Source organism: Folsomia candida, unplaced genomic scaffold (genome assembly GCF_002217175.1).
Source record: "Folsomia candida strain VU population unplaced genomic scaffold, ASM221717v1 Fcan01_Sc001, whole genome shotgun sequence".
Lineage (NCBI taxonomy): Eukaryota > Metazoa > Arthropoda > Collembola > Entomobryomorpha > Isotomidae > Folsomia > Folsomia candida.
The window spans coordinates 23,122,126-23,142,307 of record NW_019091193.1 but is presented as its reverse complement, the minus strand read 5'-3'; the positions used below and the strand labels follow the sequence as shown (position 1 = coordinate 23,142,307).

Here is a 20,182-nt window from a genome sequence, read left to right as displayed (position 1 = left end):
ATATGTACATACACAATAATCGTTGGTATGCTAGAACTGCGCTGGTACTGTCCTATTGTTACTTGAATGTAGTGCTACATATTTGTAACGCTTAATTACTTGCTAAGTAAATAGTACATCAAATTTTTAAAAAAATTTCTACTACGTCTATACGTTTATGTAGAATCTACAAAGCCGCGAATTTCCCAATGCTGTAATCAACACCTTTTTTCCATCTCATGAGAATGGTCAGAATTTACTTACAGCTTTGCGAAGAAATAAATAAGTACCCGTGAAACCAAAATTAAGAGTTAATTAGTGAAAGTAATCATGTCTGAAGTGATCGATACATGTTCTTTATGTCGAACTGAACTAATTGAAACAAGTGATTTCGAAAGCATGGGAGAAGAGAACGAAAATTTTTTAAGCAACTTGATTAAAACTTTATGTGAAGCTGCCAATATTAGTTGCAAATTTAATTCCCACCGTTTTCATTCTTGTTCAAGTTGTAACACAATTTTGTCTGAAATTTCGGTGCATTACATTGAACTTAATCGACAATTGCTAAAACTTAAATCACTTATACTTTTGCGTAGAAATTGTAATCAGGAAGCTATTTGCCGTAACGAAGTTGACAATCGAAATCTCTATAAAATATTGGTACAAGGTATTATTTCGGATTATAGTTTAATATGTAATTACAGGGTTATAAATAAAGACCTGTGATTTTGTTCTAGATTTAAACCCCTCACTTGTACTGGACAGGATTTCGCGTACGTCAACATGCAACAAACTATCACTACAAGTAAAAGCGGAAACGGAAGCGGTCGAAATCAAGCAAGAAATGGAACAACTTGGTGACGATCTCGACAATGCAGAAATCATACCAGATTTTTGTGTGGACGTAAATTTTCAAGATGAAGAAGAGGACAATAATGATTCACAAACTATGTCGCCATCATCAATACAACCAGAAAGAAAACGCAGGAAAAGAATTGCCAAACGAAAAATAGGAAAATTAATTTCGACTCAAGACAAGGAACAATTAGAACAAAAGCTCATTAAAGCTATGGATGGTACCTATATTTTCATGGGAATTACTTTAACTCCAGTAAAATCAGAACAGGGAAAACATTACGAGAATAAATCGCAGCAAAATAAGTATTGGAAGTTTAAATGTGGACAATGTGGTCAAATAGTGAGAGGATTATATAATCTAAAATGTCATATTAAAGAAACGCATTTCGGAATTTTAAGATATGGGAATCAAAAATGTATAACTTTTCGAGGAGAAAAGGTAATCACGCTGGTGAAATATGCATAAATCAAGTTACGTTTCAAGAACTGTCTGTGTTTTTACAGATAAAGTTAGACTCTATTCGAAATGCTGATGGAAACCTAATTCTACACGGAGTCCAAATTGTGATAACTTCGGATGAAAAGAAATATAAATGCGGATCATGTTCTGTCAGCTATAAAACAAGGTGTGCATTAATTTCTCATATTCGCCATCTGCATGCCAAAATACCAAGACCAGCTCCGAAAAAAGCGTACGGGCCTCAGACCGAAGGGACCTCACACCGAAGCAAGAGCCAAATTATGGATGACGGGCGTCAGTTGTTTTGCGGCGTCGAAATTCGTTCATGTGGAAACGAACAAGAGAATAGGTTTCAATGTGGAAGGTGCAGTCGAACTTGGAAAAGTAAAGGGAATGTTATGGCTCATATTAAGATGCGTCATCCTGGTAATAAATTCTGAATACTGTGTGTTGCCTTGAAAATCGCCAATTTGAAGGCACATGAAATCTAATTCTGATGAATTGAATTTTAAATTTCAGATACTACGCCGTACACGTGTCCAGTTGCACATTGCGGGGTTTCTTTTGCATATAAACATATGCTAGAGAAACACCAGGTCAAGCATGGGAACGGCGAAGCCGAATTTATCTGCGATCGGTGTGGAAAGTCGTGCAAAAGAAAAGGAACTTTGCAAGAGCATATTAGACGAGTTCATTTAAATGTAATTAATTTTAATTGTCCTCATTGTCACAAAGGGTTTTTTAGCAAGAAGGACTGTAGGCTTCACTTAAAAACACATGAAAATTTACATGTACAATAATTGCAGTGAAGTTAGTTAAGTCCACCCACGTATACTTTTTTATGCCTGTGAACATACTTATAACTACAGCAATTTCTTCACTATTTTAACTGCTAATTGAACTACATACTTACAATTAGTTGTTGGGTTGAAATAATTGCAGTATATTTATGAAAATTTTCATATTGATGGATAAAATAAAGTTTAGATAACTGTGTATATATGCGATTTATTAGCGATTTTAGAGAATAATCAAGTACCACAACTACAAAATTGTCGTTTTTGTACAACCGCCCCCTAATCCTTGAATATGTTTTTGAATGTTCCAAAGTTTGAATGTTTCTAAGTTTTGAACTACTACATTCCCTGAGTTTTTAAAGTACCATTGCATTCGGAACCAGATTTGGTCTTGAATCGGTCGCTGCCCCCTCACCAGCTCTAATATGTTGTGTCAGCGCAGGTATGCAATCATTCAACAGGGACTTTTCGTAGTCATTCAGTTGTGGAAGCCCCAAATTTTTAACAACCCCTTCCGGCTAAATAGACCAATTGTATTATGTCAATAATTGTTTCCATGCTATGTATGGGCAAATGTAACAACATTTGGAATGCTTACCCCAAGTTCAACTGGATTGCTAAAATAATTCACTTCGGCAACGGAACCTTTGACATACGCCGTCTCCACAATCCCCTTTTCGCCATCAACCGCTCGGAGCAATGAATCTATAAACTTGTGGGCAGACCAAGCAATGGATAATGCCACGGTTCCGGCCCCTTTCTTTGCTAATCAACAAAAATACAACGGTTTCACAAGTGTTCATTCACTTATTTTCGAATAATAATAGCTCGTTACCTGCCACGATTTCAGCACCAGCTTCCTGTAAACACATCAGTAAGCTCTTATTGTTGCAGTATGAAGTGCAATAGTTTAGAATCTCACCCTGATTTCATGAGTTACTAGTTTCACTTGCTCCGGACTAAGTTGTGGATCTGGTTTGCACTGCGAGATTATAGGAACAATTGTAATCCCAGAATGACCCCCAATTACGGGACAAGAAACTGAGGATGGTTTCCAACCCTGAAATGGATGGATAAAATTACAAAGGGACAAATCACAGGTTCCCAAATAATATTATGAGTTGCTACCTTTTCCTTTGCAATGTACGAGCTGGCACGCATCATTCCCAGGTTACTTATGCCAAGAATTTTGCCTTCATTTAGAACACCAGCTCTTTTAAATATCTCACAAAACAAGGGGACAGTACTGTTGATCTATACATTATAAGCCAAATAATCACATCAGATTTTCAATAAAATGTCAAACTCTTCGAGCTTACAGGGTTTGTTACGATGCAATAAATCGCATGTGGGTTCATTATTGAGCAGGATTTAGCCAATTCTTTAACCACTTTTGAGTTAATTCGGAATTGTTCTTCTCGCGTCACACCGGCCTTTCTGGGAGAGCCGGCAGCACACACGACAATTTTTGCGTCCTTCAAGGCTTCCATGATTTGGCCTGCTCCGAAGCCTTGCACAGCACAGGGCGAGGGGACATGGGAGAGGTCGGAGGCCACACCTTGCGGGTACTGGATGTCGTACATGGCCAACTCGTGGACACGGGGGTTCATCTTGAGAAGCAGGGACAGAGGTTGACCAATCCCTCCACACGCCCCCAGCACAGCTATTTTCGTGCTCAGCTATAATTAAATAGTTATAGTTGGTACATGATTATTAAATAGTGATTAACAAGCTCACGTTTGTTGTGGAGCTGAAATTTTTTGCCGAAGACGCAGGAATGATTCGTGGGAAAACATTCCTGGAAACAATGGGTCCCCAAATAAGAGACATTTTTAGATGTAATTTTCAGAACGATTATATTTTATTCACTAAAGCTCTGCATACTTATATCCATGAATTTGTGGACAATATAAATCTGGATAGAGCAGACCAACTTTCGTTGCATAAAGTGTGAATTGGAATAATTAGCAGGTTTTGATTACAGTACTGTGAAGTAGTCACACCATCTTTCGATGCACCATAATACGTATATATGTACATATGCAAAATAGTGTTTCGTGTAGTTCTTAGCGTTAAAGTTGAAAGAAATAACATGTATATTTTAAATGCACATTTTGTTTGTGTTATGTAAAATCTCATTTTAGTCATACATAATTTGTTGTTATTTAGTGTAAGCAGGGCTTTCTAATTAATTAGTCAATCTAATTAATTAGCTAATTAAATAGCAATGTCCGTCTAATTACTAATTACTAATTAAAGTTAATTAGTAGAATACCAACTAATTAAAATTACTAATTAATTAAAATAATCGACAAATCAATTACTAATTAATTTTTTTCAAACACAATTTTTTAATGCACGTTTCTCGTTTACGCCTTAAAAATTTTTCTTGGCGGAAGCAAATATACCTTGCGTATTTTATCAACTACAAACCTTTTTTTTACTCTTGTAGTTGCAACTTGCAACTCCTTTGTATTAAAACAACGAGATAGCAATATATTTTTGATATATCTTTGAGTATAATGGACTCCCTTGCACAGAACCTTAAAAACTTGTTAGAAAATGTGAATGGATGGTATACTTTTAAAAAAGTTTACGGCAACAAAGTAACGACTGCTTATAAATTTTGTCCAAATAAAGCGATTACCGGCACAACTAAGGTCAGCTCTAATTTTCACAGCCATCTCAAGCTAGTGCGTAATTTGTTTTAAATTTCAAAATAATTCAACATTTTACATTCGCTGAAAGACGACTTAGTCTAGGCATTAGCCATGCTGAAATGCTGTGAAATTAATTCATAAAAAGTTATGAATATGGCAAACTTAATTATTCAGTAATTAGAAGGAATTAATTAGCTAATTAAAAATTAATTAGTTTGCTTGTTCAGAAGTAATTACTAATTAAACAATTAATTAGATCAAAATTTTCGAAACTAATTACTAATTGCTAATTAATTAGAAAAGTGGATAATTAGAAAGCCCTGAGTGTAAGAGATAGAATGTTACATTTAATCCCAATAATCATTGCCTACAAGTAATGCATGTAAAATAGTTTGTCATAAAATGAAAGAGACATTACATAGAAAAGCAAAAGTTGCTGTTCAATAAACTAATTCGCACCTTGGGGGAGTGTACTCTGAAAGAAAAAAGTTTGCGGCCACAGGTTCACCCAAGTTGAATTCCTTTGCAAATTCTTTGACAGAGAATTTTATTCTTTTAGCCAGAGCGGTAACTGTCAGCCTTTCAGAGTACTTTGGTGAAGGGACAAATTTTCCTTGCTGCTCGTAAACTACAAACACATAGCGATGAGGCCCAGTACCTGGAATTGCAAATATATTTAGTTCAAGCATTTTAAAAATTGATGGCGACATTGGTGGATAAAAATAATTGAGATTTATTTTACAGACCACGAGGGGGGCCCGGGGGACCGTAGTCTGCCAACGTGTCTCCCTTCGACAAGTCAAGGTCGCTTCCCGGGATGTTCACGATCATCCAATGGTTGACCTCTCCAAGCAGCTTAGCACCTCGGGCCGGGGCGTCAGGGTCTAAGAAAAATAAATGCGTGGGGTTAATTATTGGGTTCGTACTTTATTGACACCAACAAGTCGTTCAAATTATAAAATAATTTTCTATCTTTCAATCGAATGTATGAATGCTGATCTCTCTAAAGGAGGATAACTTATTAAGGGGTGAAAACCCCTTTATGGAAATGTCTTGTCCGTCCGTCTGTCCGTCCGTCTGTCCGTCTGTCCGTCTGTCCGTCTGTATCCACGATAACTTTAGAACGGATTCGAATTTCGACATCCGGTTTTCGCCAACGTGTTTCTAATTTTTGGGGACGGGATGAGTTCGAAGATGGGTGTTGTAGGTCTTAAGGTCACAGCGCCACGGTGATGACGCCAACGGTCAAAGGTGTCGAATTTTTCGTTTCCACAGATTTAGACGTATTTTTGGATGGAGATTTCAGAAATCGCCATCATTTCGACGTGCGATGACCGTGTGACCGTGTAGACGACGCCAAAGTCGAAAATTGTAGAATTTTTTGTTGCCACCGTTTTAGATGTATTTTTTTGGCGGGGATTTCAGAAATCGCCATCATTTCGACGTGCGACGACTCCATGACCTTGTGGGAGGTGTCGAATGTCGAAAAAATGACTTTTGTCATGTGGGGTGTCTATTGAAAGGTATTGTCGTGTACGTTTGAAGTACGCGGGTGGGGGTGTCAAAACGGGGCAAAATGAGACGTGGGGTAATGTGAGACAATGATGGGAAAGTGCAGAAAGACGTTGTGGGCGTGCCACAAAGACAATTCCGTGTGTTTTCACCCCTTTGCTACATTTCGTTTGCAACGGTTTATTATTTACATATTTAGTAGGTATTTGTTTTACCAGTCATGACCAAAACGTAGAGTTTGTTAGGATCAGCATCCCAGTTTACTTTTGTAGGAGCAGACCCTGCCAATGTTGGCTTGATTAAATTTCCGTATTTGACCTCCACCCCGTCGCCGTATGTTATATTTAAGGGATAGGCCTTCACTGAGTCTGCGAAATAATTTATCAGGAGGTAAACAAATGCAGATAAATTGTACTATACGTATAAATGCATAATAAATAAATTGCATGGCTGAATTATTTGTAGCGCACCAATAATTTCAGGAATAACCCCTTCTTTCTTCAACGCGTCTTCTTGCCATTGTTCTCCATTTGTTGGGCAAGCCAGTGAAAGAAATGCCACAAAGAGCAGAGTACGAATTGTACCTTGAAATATCGTAGGTTTGCAGAACTACATAAATTACAACAAAAGAACAAACCAGTAACATTAAGAATAGATAACCCAATATATGAATATTTTTTTAAATACCGTCATGATGATAAAACCCGGTGCTGTTACCCAGTACGGTTTTAAGTGGACATGCACTTATACAAACCTCAAAATTAACTAAGGTTAGTTGAATGCAAGTCGCAGTATTTATAGAAGAATAACAAAATATTTTTTAGGACTGTATGTACACTAACGTAAATACGTTCGCATATTATGTAATTAATCATTTGCATATGTGGATTTAGGTACAATTATGGAAACGTAATAAATTGCACTCGTGTCCTTGATCTGCACCGTCTGGAGAAATATACGCTAACAATTTGCATTGAGAACCATGACCATGCGTCACGTTGATTTATCGTTTATGTTACATTTATTTTTGACATGTAATATTTCACCGATGGAAACAATGGAAGCGAGTCCCATTTTAAATATTATCAACCGCATACACATCAAGTTTTTTGTTATATTTTGACGTAAATCACAAATCCTCGAGACACTGAATAATTGAACCATGGGTTTAAACCTTGAACAACGTTTAAACAGATTTTTAAATTTACATACTTATATAGCACATATATATTTTTTTGCTTTAATAATATTTTTATGTATGACACAATTGAATAGGATTAAATTAGTGCTCTTGAATATATGTGAGCATATTTTATACAGATTTTCTTACTATCACACTCTAAAATAATTAAATCTAAATATTTACACAGTGCTTATTATGCGACAGGTTTTAGTAAGTGGTCTAAAAATTCATTTGTAAAAATGCGGTGGGGATCATATTCGTCCAGTTTCGCAACAGCCCAGTTCCACCTGTCGAAGCTGAACGTCGAAGGAATTCTTTTTCCATAGAGCTCTTCATTGTTCCATGGACGACCTTGGGGGTCAAATCCCCACGATTTTGCCCACTCTACTCTCGCTGTTGCATACTCGCCATTAAAATGTTGGAAGAGGAAGGATTCCCACGAATATAAAAATAATCCAAACTCGGGCGTTTCTTGACGTACAAGAGAAAAACATTGATTACTAACTTGCATGTTTTGTACCAAATATTTGCATTTTATATTCTTCAAAGCCGTACTTAGGTATGTCTAACCTGCGTAACAATGTAGTCCAAAAGATACAGCAACATCATATTCTGGATGATTATGAACGGGCGAAAGTGATCCCAGAGCAGCAGGGTTAGTGGAAGAGTTATCGAGTCCAGTAACCCGAACCTGGACTGCTTGGTTCATGGGGTACTGTCCTCGATCATTTGCGAAGGTTGTGGTCATATTCTTGAAACCAGAGTACATTTGATGAACCACTCTTTGAATATTTTGCCTCGTCGTGAGAACTACGTGGCCAAAGGAGTTCCATTTTTGTGACAACGAGGAGTAGTAGAGGAGCAAGTTTTTTGACGGTCCCCAAATGTCACGGGTATTGGTATGGGTAAGTGCTAATTATGAGTATGCAAAGAAGTGTGATACTCTACCATTGTTATTTTTTAAACGTAATTTGAAATTTCGTCACTTACTCGCCACATCTCTTAAATACTTCGTCCGCTGAAGATCCGGTGTAAGACTGGGAGTGGCCAAAGACTTATTTTGTTGAACTTGGTCAAAGGTTTTGGAGGCAGGGTCACTGTGCGTGAAAGGATATGGGGAACTAATTCGTCTGGAAGTGCCCGGTTTGACTTTCACTTCAGTCCAGATTCGAATCATTGTGTGATCCGTGTAAGGATAAAGTTGTGCGTCAACCCTTCCATATTTCCGGACGAGGGTCGCCATCGAATGTTTGTTGCTGGAATCGGCACCGTAGACCACGGAAGCAGGGATTTTTGTCTCAGAACGACATCGAAGATTGTAGTTTGGGCCGATTAGAAGGTTTACTCTAGTTATGAAGGCTCTTCCCAGACTCACCTTTTTAATCAACAAATATTGTCTAACGTTAGACTATACTTACTTAGAAATAAGTACTTGCGTGATGAAATGAAATATTATTTACTAGAAATGCTGCAGAATCTGAATCTTCTCTGGTAAATGTTTTTAGCACAAAACCATTTTTTTGACTGTCCCAAACCACGGCGTCCAATGTTTTTACCAGATTGGAAATAGAACCATCTCTAAATTGTTGTGGGTGGTCGGGTGAAAGTTCTAGTTCTGTTCCGTGTGCTCCAACAGAAATCGTTCCACCGATGGTGACATTGCCAACTTCTGTGTATGCAAAAACTCCGAAACCTTTGTGTTCCAGGAATGTGAGGAGGTCTTCCCATATCGCTCCAGTTTCCACGCTGACTAAATACATGATAATGGAACACTAGCTACATTTTTCTGCCAATATGCACGATTTATGAACATGCAGAATAATTTTACCCTCATTCGGCTTTGTTTCGTCTAGCGACATTCTTTTCAAATGCTTTGTGGTGTCCACTACGATAATTTTTTTACAGGGATCAAGGCCTCCTTGAGATCTAGTAAGCGTGATGGGTGCCCAGGAATGTCGAGTTCCGGAGGGCGGATGGTAAATCCTTCGCTGTGCGCCCAGTTGGCGAGACTAATCACATCTTGGGCGTTGCGAGGTGCTGCGGTCATGACATTGGACACTCTCAGCTCTTCATCCCAATTTCGATATTCTCCCATCGTCAGAGAAATGCCAGGAGGAAAATTGGTTGGCATTTCGCATTCTGCAAAACCAATATCAGGAATGACAAACCACTATCACTTATCAGATTTGGTATTTACCATATTTATTGCACCTTACCTTGTGTCACAGAAATTTTTAAACAGAACAATGCTATCAAAAAAACTAATCCGGACATTCTCTTCTATGTAATTTAACCGTTACTAATTGAATTAATAGTCGATAACGATAAATTTGGGTTTGCGTGTGAATGAACGTTCCTGCATAAAATATTTCGAGGCTTTTATACTTTTTAGCCCGAGTCAGGGCTTATGGAATCGTCATATCTGTCCGTCCGTCCGTCCGAAACACGATAGAGCCAAAACGGCTGAACGGCTGGGCAAAACCGGTCAAGCTGTTGACCGGTGGGGGTCATGTAGGTGGGTGGGGTATGCACTAACGCTTCAAAATAATTTTAGAAGCCTGAAATTTAGCTTCAAGATTTTAAAGAGGCGAGTCCCACTGGTCCAGGTAAGCAAGGGGAAGGATTAGCAAAAATTTTAAAAATTTGTATCAAATAATAGAAAAATATCGGTCAATTCGGACAAAAATTTAGAAAGGGCTCTGTCCCTGACTCGGGCTAAATGAAGGCTGCATACGACAGGTTTACACTATGACACGTAAATTAAGGGTAACTGTATTTACTGCATGGGTTGCTGCATGGGCGAAAAGGAGAATATACATAGTATTTTAATGGTTATTTAATTACACTCGTAAAGCATTCTCGAATATATATCGAGTATATATCGATGAACATAGATACAAAATATAATCTATGTATCCAAGTAGGTGATGAGCTCGAGAAACTATCCAGTTATGCTTTCCTTTAGAACCTATCAGACTAATTAAGTATGTACTTATGACATAAAACGCTATAAATTTATTCGTATTTTACATCCCGTTATGAGAATAATATAATTTACTCACATATTTAGGACATGAATTTAGAGCTACGTTTGATATTTGTGCACATAGTGAGCTTAGCTACTCTACTACGTCGGAGATTTTATCCGTGTAAAGCATACCTATGAAGCAGGAAAGTGATAATTACCATTTATTTACTGTATGAGATTGGCTTTACATTTTTTGTTGAAATATTACATTCATGCATAAAGGCATACTTAATTCTAAATCGAGTTAAGTATGTGTGGGTGCACCCCATTGTTTGGATGTATTTCGGCTTTGATTTCGTAATTCAGTCCTCATCTAAAGATTGTGCTATTGATTTAGGTATGTATGGTATTGATCCAGTATGATTATAAATACCAAGCATTTTGTTATTATTTCGTCACTGAACTTGACTGAATACCGCAATTACAATACTTGTAGGGTTTTAGCTTGATTAGACATGTCAATATTGCATGCCTGGGACGACCACTAATCGATCAATCTCAACCCTATGAATGAAAACATAGAAATAAATGCTTATTTATTACGACACTTAATCACATTATTTCATTCTAATTTCGGTTGCAAATGTGATACAAGTCCAAAATTAGAAAATACCCAAATTCGTTAACAACAATTCCCTCGTATAAAAGAGCAGTTTAAGTCTCTGGAAAGTATCAATAGTGCCACACGAGGCGTACTCTCTTAATCGTTGGTCTCAAAAAATAATTCCGATCTAGGAAACTTTCAAAAATGCCCGAATACAGGCTCGTATATTTTGACATCCGTGGTCTTGCAGAACCAATTAGGTAACAGTAGTGTGTTTTTTTAATTTAATTTTGTATATTCTATGATTTAGTTTATTGAACAGCTACATGTATTATTGTATCCTAAATAGGTGGATGTTTGCCATAGCTGGAAAAAATTTTACGGACGAGCGAATTCCTTTGGATCAATGGCCCCGTGAAAAAATTCGTGAGTTTTGGAACACATAATTCGGTTTTGATTAAACTAGTGAATTTGTGGTTCGTTTGGCATTTTTCTCTCAGGTTTTAATGAGCATGTAGGACAACTGCCTCTGCTCTACGTTGACGACGTGCTTCTCACTCAAGTTCACGCCTGTATGCGGTATGTCGCAAGGCGTTTCGGGTTCAACGGTGCGACCGAGAAGGAAGAAGCCCGAGCGGACGAAGCCACGGAGCTTATTTATGATCTTCGGCTGTGTAAGCATTTGCGAAATATTCGCAATCTTTAAGTACTTTTTGTCATTTCCACAAATTCACGATTGATGCATGTGTGTGCAGGTTGTGTGGCGTATAAGGATTCCTTTGAATCAGCGACACCAGACATTGTTCGTCATACAGGTGAATACTAATTTATGCTAATCAAATCATCTTTATTAATCGGATTTGACAGATAATCCTAAATTTTATTTTCTACGATTTCTAGTTTTCCGAGATTTCCACAAAGAGCAAAGCATTGTTAAGAAGGCTCGGATGAGGAAGCATTTGGTAGAAGATTACTTTCCAAAATACTTTACGAAGTTTGCTGAGCTTTTAGAAGAAGCAGGCGGTCAGTGGATTGCTGGGCCCCAATTAACTTATGCCGATTTGGCGTTGGCAAACTTTTTGGTAAGCACAAAATTAGCGTAATACATGGATTAAAATGGTTTGTAAAACTTCATGTTTTACATAGGACGTTGCTGAAACGATGGTGAATCCTGACGTATTGAACGGATATCCCACCCTGAGGCAGCTGAAGAAAGAGGTTTTTGCCATCCCAGAAATTCAAAAGTTTATTGAAGCAACTCTCAATAAGACGTGCATGATCGGTGGATAGGCAAATTGTCCACGTGCGAGCCATGTATGTATTTAGTGGAGCCAAATTAACAGCATTAATGAATAATTCGTTAGACTATATTGTCAAAGTTTCAACTTTATGAATTCGAAATAAAGAGATAATACGGACGTTTAAAGTTTGCTGTTTAATGGGCCATTTACTGAGTACGCAGATCAGGGTATTCCGACCTGGGTTTTAATGGGTTGGGTTTTATTGGGTTTTAATGGGTTTTAATGGGTTGTAAATGAATAAAACCCACTGGGTTTTACCATGTTAAGTGGGTTTTATTTGGGTTTTAATGGGTTTTATTGGGTTTTAATTGAGTTTTACTTAAAAACTATATTCTAAAAGTTAAATACATCTCCTATACATTAAAAGACGTTATCTCAATTCATTCTAAAGCAGTTTATTTCATTACTATCATAATATATGAAAATTCGGAACAAAGCAACAATTGACTCCATTCTTTAGCATCACAGATTTCAAGTGTTGTAAAACAAAAATAATTTCCGAATAGATACAAATTCCGAATAATTTTTGTTAAATTATTACTTAAAACTATTAAAACCCAATAAAACCCATTTAAACCCAATAAAACCCATTAAAACCCAAATAAAACCCAATTAACATGGTAAAACCCAATAAAACCCATTAAAACCCAAATAAAACCCAATTAACATGGTAAAACCCATTAAAACCCATGGGTTTTATAATTTTTGATTAAAACCCTGGGTTTTTTCGAACCCTGACGCAGATCGATCAGCGATATGTTTGTTCCTCTCAATATCACATAATAAATATGTAAATATGTACATAGCTCTTTTTAAGATGATAACATTTGCTGTGTAATCCAACCAGAAAACCTCCCAACGTCCGTGTAAATACCAGGCACACCTATGCACGAATAACAATTTATTTGTAGTGACTGGGAAATATTGTTAATATGTAGATACCATCGTACCGTTAAATACCATCGTAGATATTATTTTATCCCTTACCATATTGTCCACACCCATTTCCCCAACTAACAATCCCGACCTGTACTTTACTAAATGAATCAGATTTAAGTACGAGGGGTGACCCCGAATCTCCCTAAAATTTAATACAAGTGTCACCAGTATACCATATTTTTATGGTTTGACATGAATAATGTGTCATAAACTACCCTAGATTAATCAAATTTACCTGACACGCATCCATGTTGTACTCTCCTCCAGCGCATATCATGTTTTCTGTAAGGGTTTCATGCTTTTCTTTGCAGTACTCCCAGCTCACAATGGCAAGATCGATGTACATGAGATGTGGGGTCGTAGGTCCTCCGTCCTCCGTTGCACCTGACACGTTTTACCATTCTTATTAATTTCATTTGGAAGATTTCCTCTTATTAATTGCATTGTGCGAATTGTTTGCTAACCCCATCCTGACACTTGGCAAACTGTTCCCACGGTCAATCGGGAATTGAAGATTGATGGGAGCCTGACTGGGGTGATGTCACCGCTGAGTAAGACAGGTTCTTGCAACTTCATTCATAATATTGTAGAAGAAACTTCAATTTCAATACGATAAAAAAGTGTCATGGACGTACCACCAGGATTGAAAGGTCGTAATCAGTAATTGCACGATTGAATTGGGGGTGTATAATAATATACGCCACTTGTATAACAACCCCCTCATATTGGGAATTAATAGACCCAACTCGTACAGTGATGTCTCCTGCGTACTGACCTGTCGTACAGTGCCTGGAAAAATTAATAAAAAATATTAAATTCAAATACTAGTCACATCGAATGAGGTCATCTTTTTACTAACGCTGCAGTTAGCACATGGCGTGTCGAAATGAGTGAGCCTGTAAAAATAATGTAATTAAAAAATTTTAAAATCCCCTTTTCTTAATAATATTAACAGTAAAAGAAATACCACCACAAAACTGAAAGCTGCCCTTCAGCATGGCAACCTGGTGCGGAAATTGACCAACTTGTGCACGGTCACCACCAAGAATTTTGTTCGGGTTTGTAAAATTGGTGGGATTGGAAGAAATTGTGCTGGTAGATTTCTCAGTAGATGAACTTGGAAAATTGGTAACATTGTGAGTGTCACCTATAAAAATGCATGTTTAAAATGTGCTTCGAAATATGTTGTATCTTAAGCTGAGGTCTTATTATTAATTAGATCTTTAATGATGAATTATTAATACTCACCCAGGATTCCCTCGATTACGTAAAAGCCGACAAGAAATGAAATTGCCGAAATCTTGAGGATCGATAACATTTTTGAATCTACTTCGCAGCAACGTGTAAAGTCGTACGTATATGAGAAATATTTAAAAACTCAGTTTAAAATAATATAATTGGACCTGTTTAACTAGTTTGGAGATAATGCGTCCTCAATAGTTTTTTTGCCGTAATACCTGTTTCATAGCAGATCACTACACAATATTCTAAATGCACGAGTTGAACCAGTTTCAGTTCCACTTGGATTTTAAATAATAATTCTGTTTCTATAAAAGTAAATGGTATTTTATGCATGTTATACTTTTAATTAGGGTTCGGTCGGAAAGTAAAGAAACATTTGAAAAATGCCTGTAAAATCCGGAAAACTTAATTAATTCCAACGACACTTTTAGGGGTTAAGAACAAGGTCCTTATCGTTCAATTTTTTGCTTCATATGGTTCATAGACCCCCATCCTTCCTATCTGGCGAATTATTTGCCTCGCGGTCCCAAGAAGTGCTTTGCCACTCTTTCTCGCTACCACTTTTGAGGTGTGTGTCCAAATGTGACGGAATCTTACCAACTTTTTGGGTGGTTTTGTTCGACGACTATATTCTCTCTTGCATAATGCCCAAAATCTTTCAATTGGTCTGGCCTGAGGGACGTAGGTAGCATATTCCTTTTTTGCAACAAAATCGATTTTTTTCGACCACAGGTAATCCTGAACAACTTTTGAAGAATGACATGTTGCTGTGTCCGGTCAGAAAAGTACATGACGATTATTGATAAAGGGGATCAAGATCTTCTTTACACAATCGTTCAGATATCTCTCCGAGGTCATGGTGGCTGTGGTCACGAACGGCTTTGAGACGTCCCCCAATGAGTCCAATTCTTGCCCAATTATGTGCTTTGTGGGGAATTTTGACTTCGGCGTGTATTTGAAGGAATCTTTAAACGTTTTCTTACTAGTACATGAGTAGTACTTCCTCCCAGGGACTTCATCTGGATCATTCGAGCAATTGGTCTCATCATTCATGACCAGGATCACGGGCATGTTTTGCTTGACTCGTTTTTCAACAATCTGCCGAGAGTTGGGCTTTGCTCTTTTTTGCTGACCTTGGTTGTACTTTGGTGCAGGTGTCGCCCTATAGGATTTGACCCCCAACTTCGTAGGTTTAATGTCATGTAAACTTAATTTTGATATTTTCAATTTGTCGCCCAAATTACTATCTGATATCCCAAGGTTATTTTTGTTTTCCTTCTGAACTCTACGTATCACTTTGGGGGTCGCTACACGAGCAGGGCGATTTTTTAATTTTTTGAATTCAGCATTCCTCCTCCCCTCATACATATCTAAAACTCTGCAAATTGCCCCATTATGAATTTTTTCTTTTTCGAAGTGGCTATTAACCATTATCCGGACGCGCTCGCACACTTTTTCGTAATAGTGGCAAATTTTTTTTGCGAGTTCCTCTGAATTTTTTGTTCTCATTTTTGAACTAATCGAGATATCGACTTTCGGTTTTCTGATTTGGATAGTCAATCGCATGGACTACAAAACTACCGCGTTCCAACTCAGTGACAATTTTTCTTTCAGACAAATAAATATACTTTTTCAAGTGTTTCTTTACTTTCCGACCGAACCCTATTGTTGAGCTTGGCTTTACCTAGTGTCAAGTACATTTAAAGAGGGCCGGATGGCGAAATCTGACCAAGCCTAATATATCATTGAAAGACAAAAAATGTGTTCACGTTCAAAGCACAAATATTCAAATATTAAGATTTGAAATGAAATATTACCCATTTATGTGCATACATAAATGTCGTCATATGTAACCTCTGAACATGGGAGTCATTTATGGTATCAGGATATTTTGTTCATATGAGCATATGCACATATGTAGTTGCAATTGGAGTATTTATTTAATTTCTTGCAGGTAAAAAATATACCTCAAGTTCAATTTACGCCAACATTGATGTATGTTTTTTATATCGATTTTTTAAGTCGCCTTCGTCTGTAGATTTATAATGCAACAATTTGCTAATGACAACGAAGCATTTACATTTTATGATGTTGACTAAAATATAGAGGCGTAATATTTTGATATGGCTTATGGTGTCTGATAAGCCACTGACTGAGTAATTTTGGATTAGTGTGGTAATTTATGACTGTAATAAAAGCAATATAATCAATTTAAGCGTCACAGGATGACTTATGCCACAGGTGACTCTGAATAAGTCAACTCTTTCAAAGTATTTTGATTGATCACGCATTGAAATTTGAAATTTATTCAACTTAAAAACCATTATCATCGGTAAGCGTATTCCACCCATTTAAAGGATTAGAACACACCTTAGAACATGACCGGATGCATATTTGTGTATGACGATAAGTAGAAATAAATACGACATTGAGGTTTTTTCCCTACAATTTTTCCAAAAATTTCCTTACACGAAGGACGACAGCTCTTTGAAGTTTGGAATTTCTGGCTGGTTCCTTGTAGAAAATTTATGACGACAAAACCGCACAGGTGTAAACATTTCTGATTATAATCTAACAAATTTTATGTACGTATAAAAAATATCTTAATTACTTATTTACTTGTCTGCATCTTACAGTGTGTGTTCTGACGAAACGTATACGCACTGATTTATGTACTGACTACTGATACATCATACACTTATATGCAAAGGATTAATTTTGTCATATAAATCAAAGTGTTAAACTGACATGAGATTTTCATATTTGCACCCGTGACTATATACAGATTACAACAACGGTTATGCATAATGCCCATTATATTACAGCATATTACTCAGAATTTCAATGTTCTAGAGAAAGTTTAATTTCTTCTCGTGTGTAGTTTGCAAGTGAAAAGTTTATTGAAAAGTATTTAAGAGATGACAGCATGAGTGATGTAGACAGAGTTGGAAGAAAAAATAAATCAGAGAGGTGAAAAATGAGGTATTTGTAACTTAATGTGAGAATTGGATAGATTGCTTAGCAAGAGGTTTTGCACTCTACTTCCGATGACCAGTTACAAACGTTGAGAGTCGGGTCGAAGACGAGTCGCGTAGTATCCGTTTCCAAGGGGCAATTGTGATAGTACGGGAAGAGAGTCTCGCCCGCTCCCCAGGAGCATTGGTAGAAGGAGTGGCAGTCAGCAGGGTTTGGAATGTACTGTCCGAGGGTCTCGCATACGACAGCTGGGCATTCTGGTTCGGGTTCTGGTTGTTGGCATCCGGGTTCTCCGGTACATTCGTAGTCCTTGGACCAAACACAAACATCAAGGTTTGGGTCAAACACGAGCTGTTTGCTTCCATCAACTGTTTCATTGGGGCACTGGTGAAGGTATGCGACTCCCCAAGAGCACTGGTAGAAGGAATTGCAGCTGGCTGGGTTCACGAGATATTCTCCATGATAAGCACACTCAATCTTGCAAGGTTCGGAAACTTCTTCGGATGATGATGATGCAGGAGGATCGGTTGGTTCAATTTCGACAGATTCTGAACTTTCTGGGGCAGGTTCAGTTGGTTCAACTTCGACGGATTCTGAGCTTTCTGGGGCAGGCTCGGTTGGTTCAACTTCGACGGATTCTGAGCTTTCTGGGGCAGGCTCGGTCGGTTCAATTTCGACGGATTCCTCACTTTCTGGTGCTGGCTCAGTAGGTTCGATTTCAACGGATTCCTCACTTTCTGGTGCTGGCTCGGTCGGTTCAACTTCGACAGATTCGGAAGGCTCTTCCGACTCAGAAATTGGATCACATTCGCCGGAATCCTCGTTCCTAATACATGCCTTGGCGTCAGAACTGTACCATGTTCCATGGCCACATTTTCTCAGCTCCAAACCTTTCTGAGTGCATTCGAAATATTTGCTAGGGCTGAAGGGGTACGTGTATGTTTTGCCAACGTTATGTCTTCCACATGGAAGAAGGAAGCCCTTGTCTGTAAAGTAAAAGTTTATTTGTTTATTTTATACTATGCAATGAGCATTTAATGTACTAATTCGTGGACGTTTTTAGAACTCTTGTTACCTACCGACAGCTTGTTTGTCGTTCAGAGTCCTAGCCGCTGCAAAAGCGACCATGACCACGAGTAAAATCAGAGCAGTTTTCATTTTGAAAAAAATATTATTGAATGATCGCAATCAAGACAAAGTTTGCTTGCGATTTGAACAGTATTTTTCAAGTGTAAAATGAAGCTGGAGTCAATGGCTTATATACCACGATCAGGAATACATGACGATTTCACTGACTCGCAAAATCAGATCATTGACGCAAACAATGCTGGATTATGAGATTTCGGATTACTCAAGAATTTTAATCCAGTCCATATGTCACTGTCCGGTGAGATCGAATGACAAAGATCGCCGCACCCACGTGGGGATCGTTGTCTTTTTGGTAAGAATCGTAATGAATGGACAATGGGTGTTTTCCTGCACATGGGCGTAATTGACTGGTTCTTCATGCCAAAGGGTAATCCCCAGATTTGCACTGATTTGGGAAGCAATGCAAATACTCATCACTCAGGATGCGGCATAGAATAGTACATGGTTGATGCTTTCAAGTGCTGGTAGTTCTACCTTATCCTTGTTTTTTGAGGTTTTACCAAAGCATGTGTATGAAATTAATTGTGACGTTGTTAGCTCTTTCAAATCTATGTACATACGTTTGAATTAAAGCTATGTACTTTGTTAGGAATTCAGAAATGTGTATGTAGATTATCTCATCTACGCAAGTGAAGTGCGTATTTTCATCAAATTGAGATGATATACTGCTTCATTGAGCCCCTAGCTTAAGATCAATAAAACATTACATTTTGTGTCCTGTGCTCATGGAATATCACAGACCTCGAATTAAAAGTAAAGTTAGATATGTCATTTCAGAGGTGTGGTTTGGTTGGATAAGCGCATGCATATCATTTCCAGCTAAACCTGCAACAGTTTTTAAATTCCAAACTTCCAGTCATTAAACTGCAATGGGGAATAGGTCAACCGAGTTTGGTGAGAATATCTCAACCGAGCGTTACGTAAGGGACATACATATATGATATATATGTAGCATACATAGGTGAATGGTGGGCTATATAATTTTTTGAGATCATTGTCTGCCTTGTTTTTCTTAAATAATTATCACTAAAGGACCGTTTATTTATTCATTTTAAGTTGTAGCATTTCAAATTATGGGGATAAATAAGGTATCACAACTTTTAATGTGAATATTGCACATCTAAAATTTATATGATGTACAGTCAATGGAAAAAGTATTGGCAACACCCACGCAAGCTAAATAAAATTGGTTATAACTTTGGCATGCGTTATCAAATTGGCATGAAACTTTGAACACATTTGATAAATCTAATGTAGTGTTGGATTATAATCGTGATTCCGATTTAAATCTAGTAAACATAACGCAATCCTGATTTTGACCTTAACGAGTCAGGTACGAACCTGCAAAAAGTATTGGCAACATGTGGCTAAATTAGTTACTCGACACAATTTTCTTAACCATCTTCCACATTTCCTTACGTAAGGTAATTAGGTGACAAAATATAACGTTAGCGACATTTTAAGTCTACAGTTGTGTTGTCTGGAGCCAAAATGGCGGCACTAAACCAGCTGTATTTGGCGCGGCGAGAAATATTCATGCCTCTTCCATAAAAA

At 37.6% G+C, this 20,182-nt stretch overlaps 7 protein-coding genes and 1 long non-coding RNA gene across 8 annotated transcripts; 2 read left to right on the top strand and 6 right to left on the bottom strand.

Moving 5' to 3' along the window:
- The first annotated feature begins 186 nt into the window (after window positions 1–186).
- Window positions 187–2,295, top strand: LOC110854760 (zinc finger protein 37). Its single transcript, XM_022103210.2, has 4 exons — window positions 187–646; window positions 717–1,276; window positions 1,342–1,723; window positions 1,817–2,295. Exons 1-4 carry the CDS (start codon window positions 310–312, stop codon window positions 2,095–2,097), a joined length of 1,560 nt encoding a protein of 519 aa, XP_021958902.1. The 5' UTR covers window positions 187–309; the 3' UTR covers window positions 2,098–2,295.
- On the bottom strand, window positions 2,286–4,304 carry LOC110854771 (malate dehydrogenase, mitochondrial). Its single transcript, XM_022103220.2, has 7 exons — window positions 3,832–4,304; window positions 3,414–3,773; window positions 3,223–3,348; window positions 3,017–3,154; window positions 2,930–2,954; window positions 2,693–2,859; window positions 2,286–2,612 (listed from the first exon to the last, which is right to left on the bottom strand). The coding sequence occupies exons 1-7, from the start codon at window positions 3,922–3,924 to the stop codon at window positions 2,451–2,453; spliced, it is 1,071 nt and encodes a 356-aa protein (XP_021958912.1). The 5' UTR covers window positions 3,925–4,304; the 3' UTR covers window positions 2,286–2,450.
- Window positions 4,305–4,421: 117 nt separating this feature from the next.
- LOC110854748 (protein D2) lies at window positions 4,422–7,105 on the bottom strand. Its single transcript, XM_022103199.2, has 5 exons — window positions 6,954–7,105; window positions 6,737–6,875; window positions 6,482–6,634; window positions 5,501–5,638; window positions 4,422–5,412 (listed from the first exon to the last, which is right to left on the bottom strand). The coding sequence occupies exons 1-5, from the start codon at window positions 6,957–6,959 to the stop codon at window positions 5,195–5,197; spliced, it is 654 nt and encodes a 217-aa protein (XP_021958891.1). The 5' UTR covers window positions 6,960–7,105; the 3' UTR covers window positions 4,422–5,194.
- A 167-nt stretch (window positions 7,106–7,272) lies between these two features.
- LOC118436022 lies at window positions 7,273–10,620 on the bottom strand. Its single transcript, XM_035852815.1, has 6 exons — window positions 9,666–10,620; window positions 9,278–9,588; window positions 8,910–9,199; window positions 8,440–8,824; window positions 8,020–8,361; window positions 7,273–7,920 (listed from the first exon to the last, which is right to left on the bottom strand). Exons 2-6 carry the CDS (start codon window positions 9,306–9,308, stop codon window positions 7,643–7,645), a joined length of 1,326 nt encoding a protein of 441 aa, XP_035708708.1. The 5' UTR covers window positions 9,309–9,588; window positions 9,666–10,620; the 3' UTR covers window positions 7,273–7,642.
- A 121-nt stretch (window positions 10,621–10,741) lies between these two features.
- On the top strand, window positions 10,742–12,447 carry LOC110844591 (glutathione S-transferase 1). Its single transcript, XM_035846999.1, has 6 exons — window positions 10,742–11,281; window positions 11,371–11,447; window positions 11,522–11,695; window positions 11,777–11,836; window positions 11,922–12,103; window positions 12,168–12,447. Exons 1-6 carry the CDS (start codon window positions 11,226–11,228, stop codon window positions 12,309–12,311), a joined length of 693 nt encoding a protein of 230 aa, XP_035702892.1. The 5' UTR covers window positions 10,742–11,225; the 3' UTR covers window positions 12,312–12,447.
- Window positions 11,848–12,261, bottom strand: LOC118434162. The gene is made up of 2 exons (XR_004833811.1): window positions 12,164–12,261; window positions 11,848–12,096 (listed from the first exon to the last, which is right to left on the bottom strand). It is a non-coding gene; the product is annotated as an uncharacterized LOC118434162 (long non-coding RNA).
- Window positions 12,448–12,947: 500 nt separating the features above from the next.
- LOC110842228 (mite allergen Eur m 3) lies at window positions 12,948–15,404 on the bottom strand. The gene is made up of 8 exons (XM_035847065.1): window positions 14,510–15,404; window positions 14,229–14,408; window positions 14,121–14,157; window positions 13,897–14,050; window positions 13,726–13,831; window positions 13,497–13,645; window positions 13,310–13,403; window positions 12,948–13,205 (listed from the first exon to the last, which is right to left on the bottom strand). Exons 1-8 carry the CDS (start codon window positions 14,577–14,579, stop codon window positions 13,135–13,137), a joined length of 861 nt encoding a protein of 286 aa, XP_035702958.1. The 5' UTR covers window positions 14,580–15,404; the 3' UTR covers window positions 12,948–13,134.
- Window positions 15,405–17,379: 1,975 nt separating this feature from the next.
- On the bottom strand, window positions 17,380–18,728 carry LOC110841874. Its single transcript, XM_022087572.2, has 2 exons — window positions 18,559–18,728; window positions 17,380–18,465 (listed from the first exon to the last, which is right to left on the bottom strand). The coding sequence occupies exons 1-2, from the start codon at window positions 18,635–18,637 to the stop codon at window positions 17,522–17,524; spliced, it is 1,023 nt and encodes a 340-aa protein (XP_021943264.1). The 5' UTR covers window positions 18,638–18,728; the 3' UTR covers window positions 17,380–17,521.
- Window positions 18,729–20,182: the final 1,454 nt, after the last annotated feature.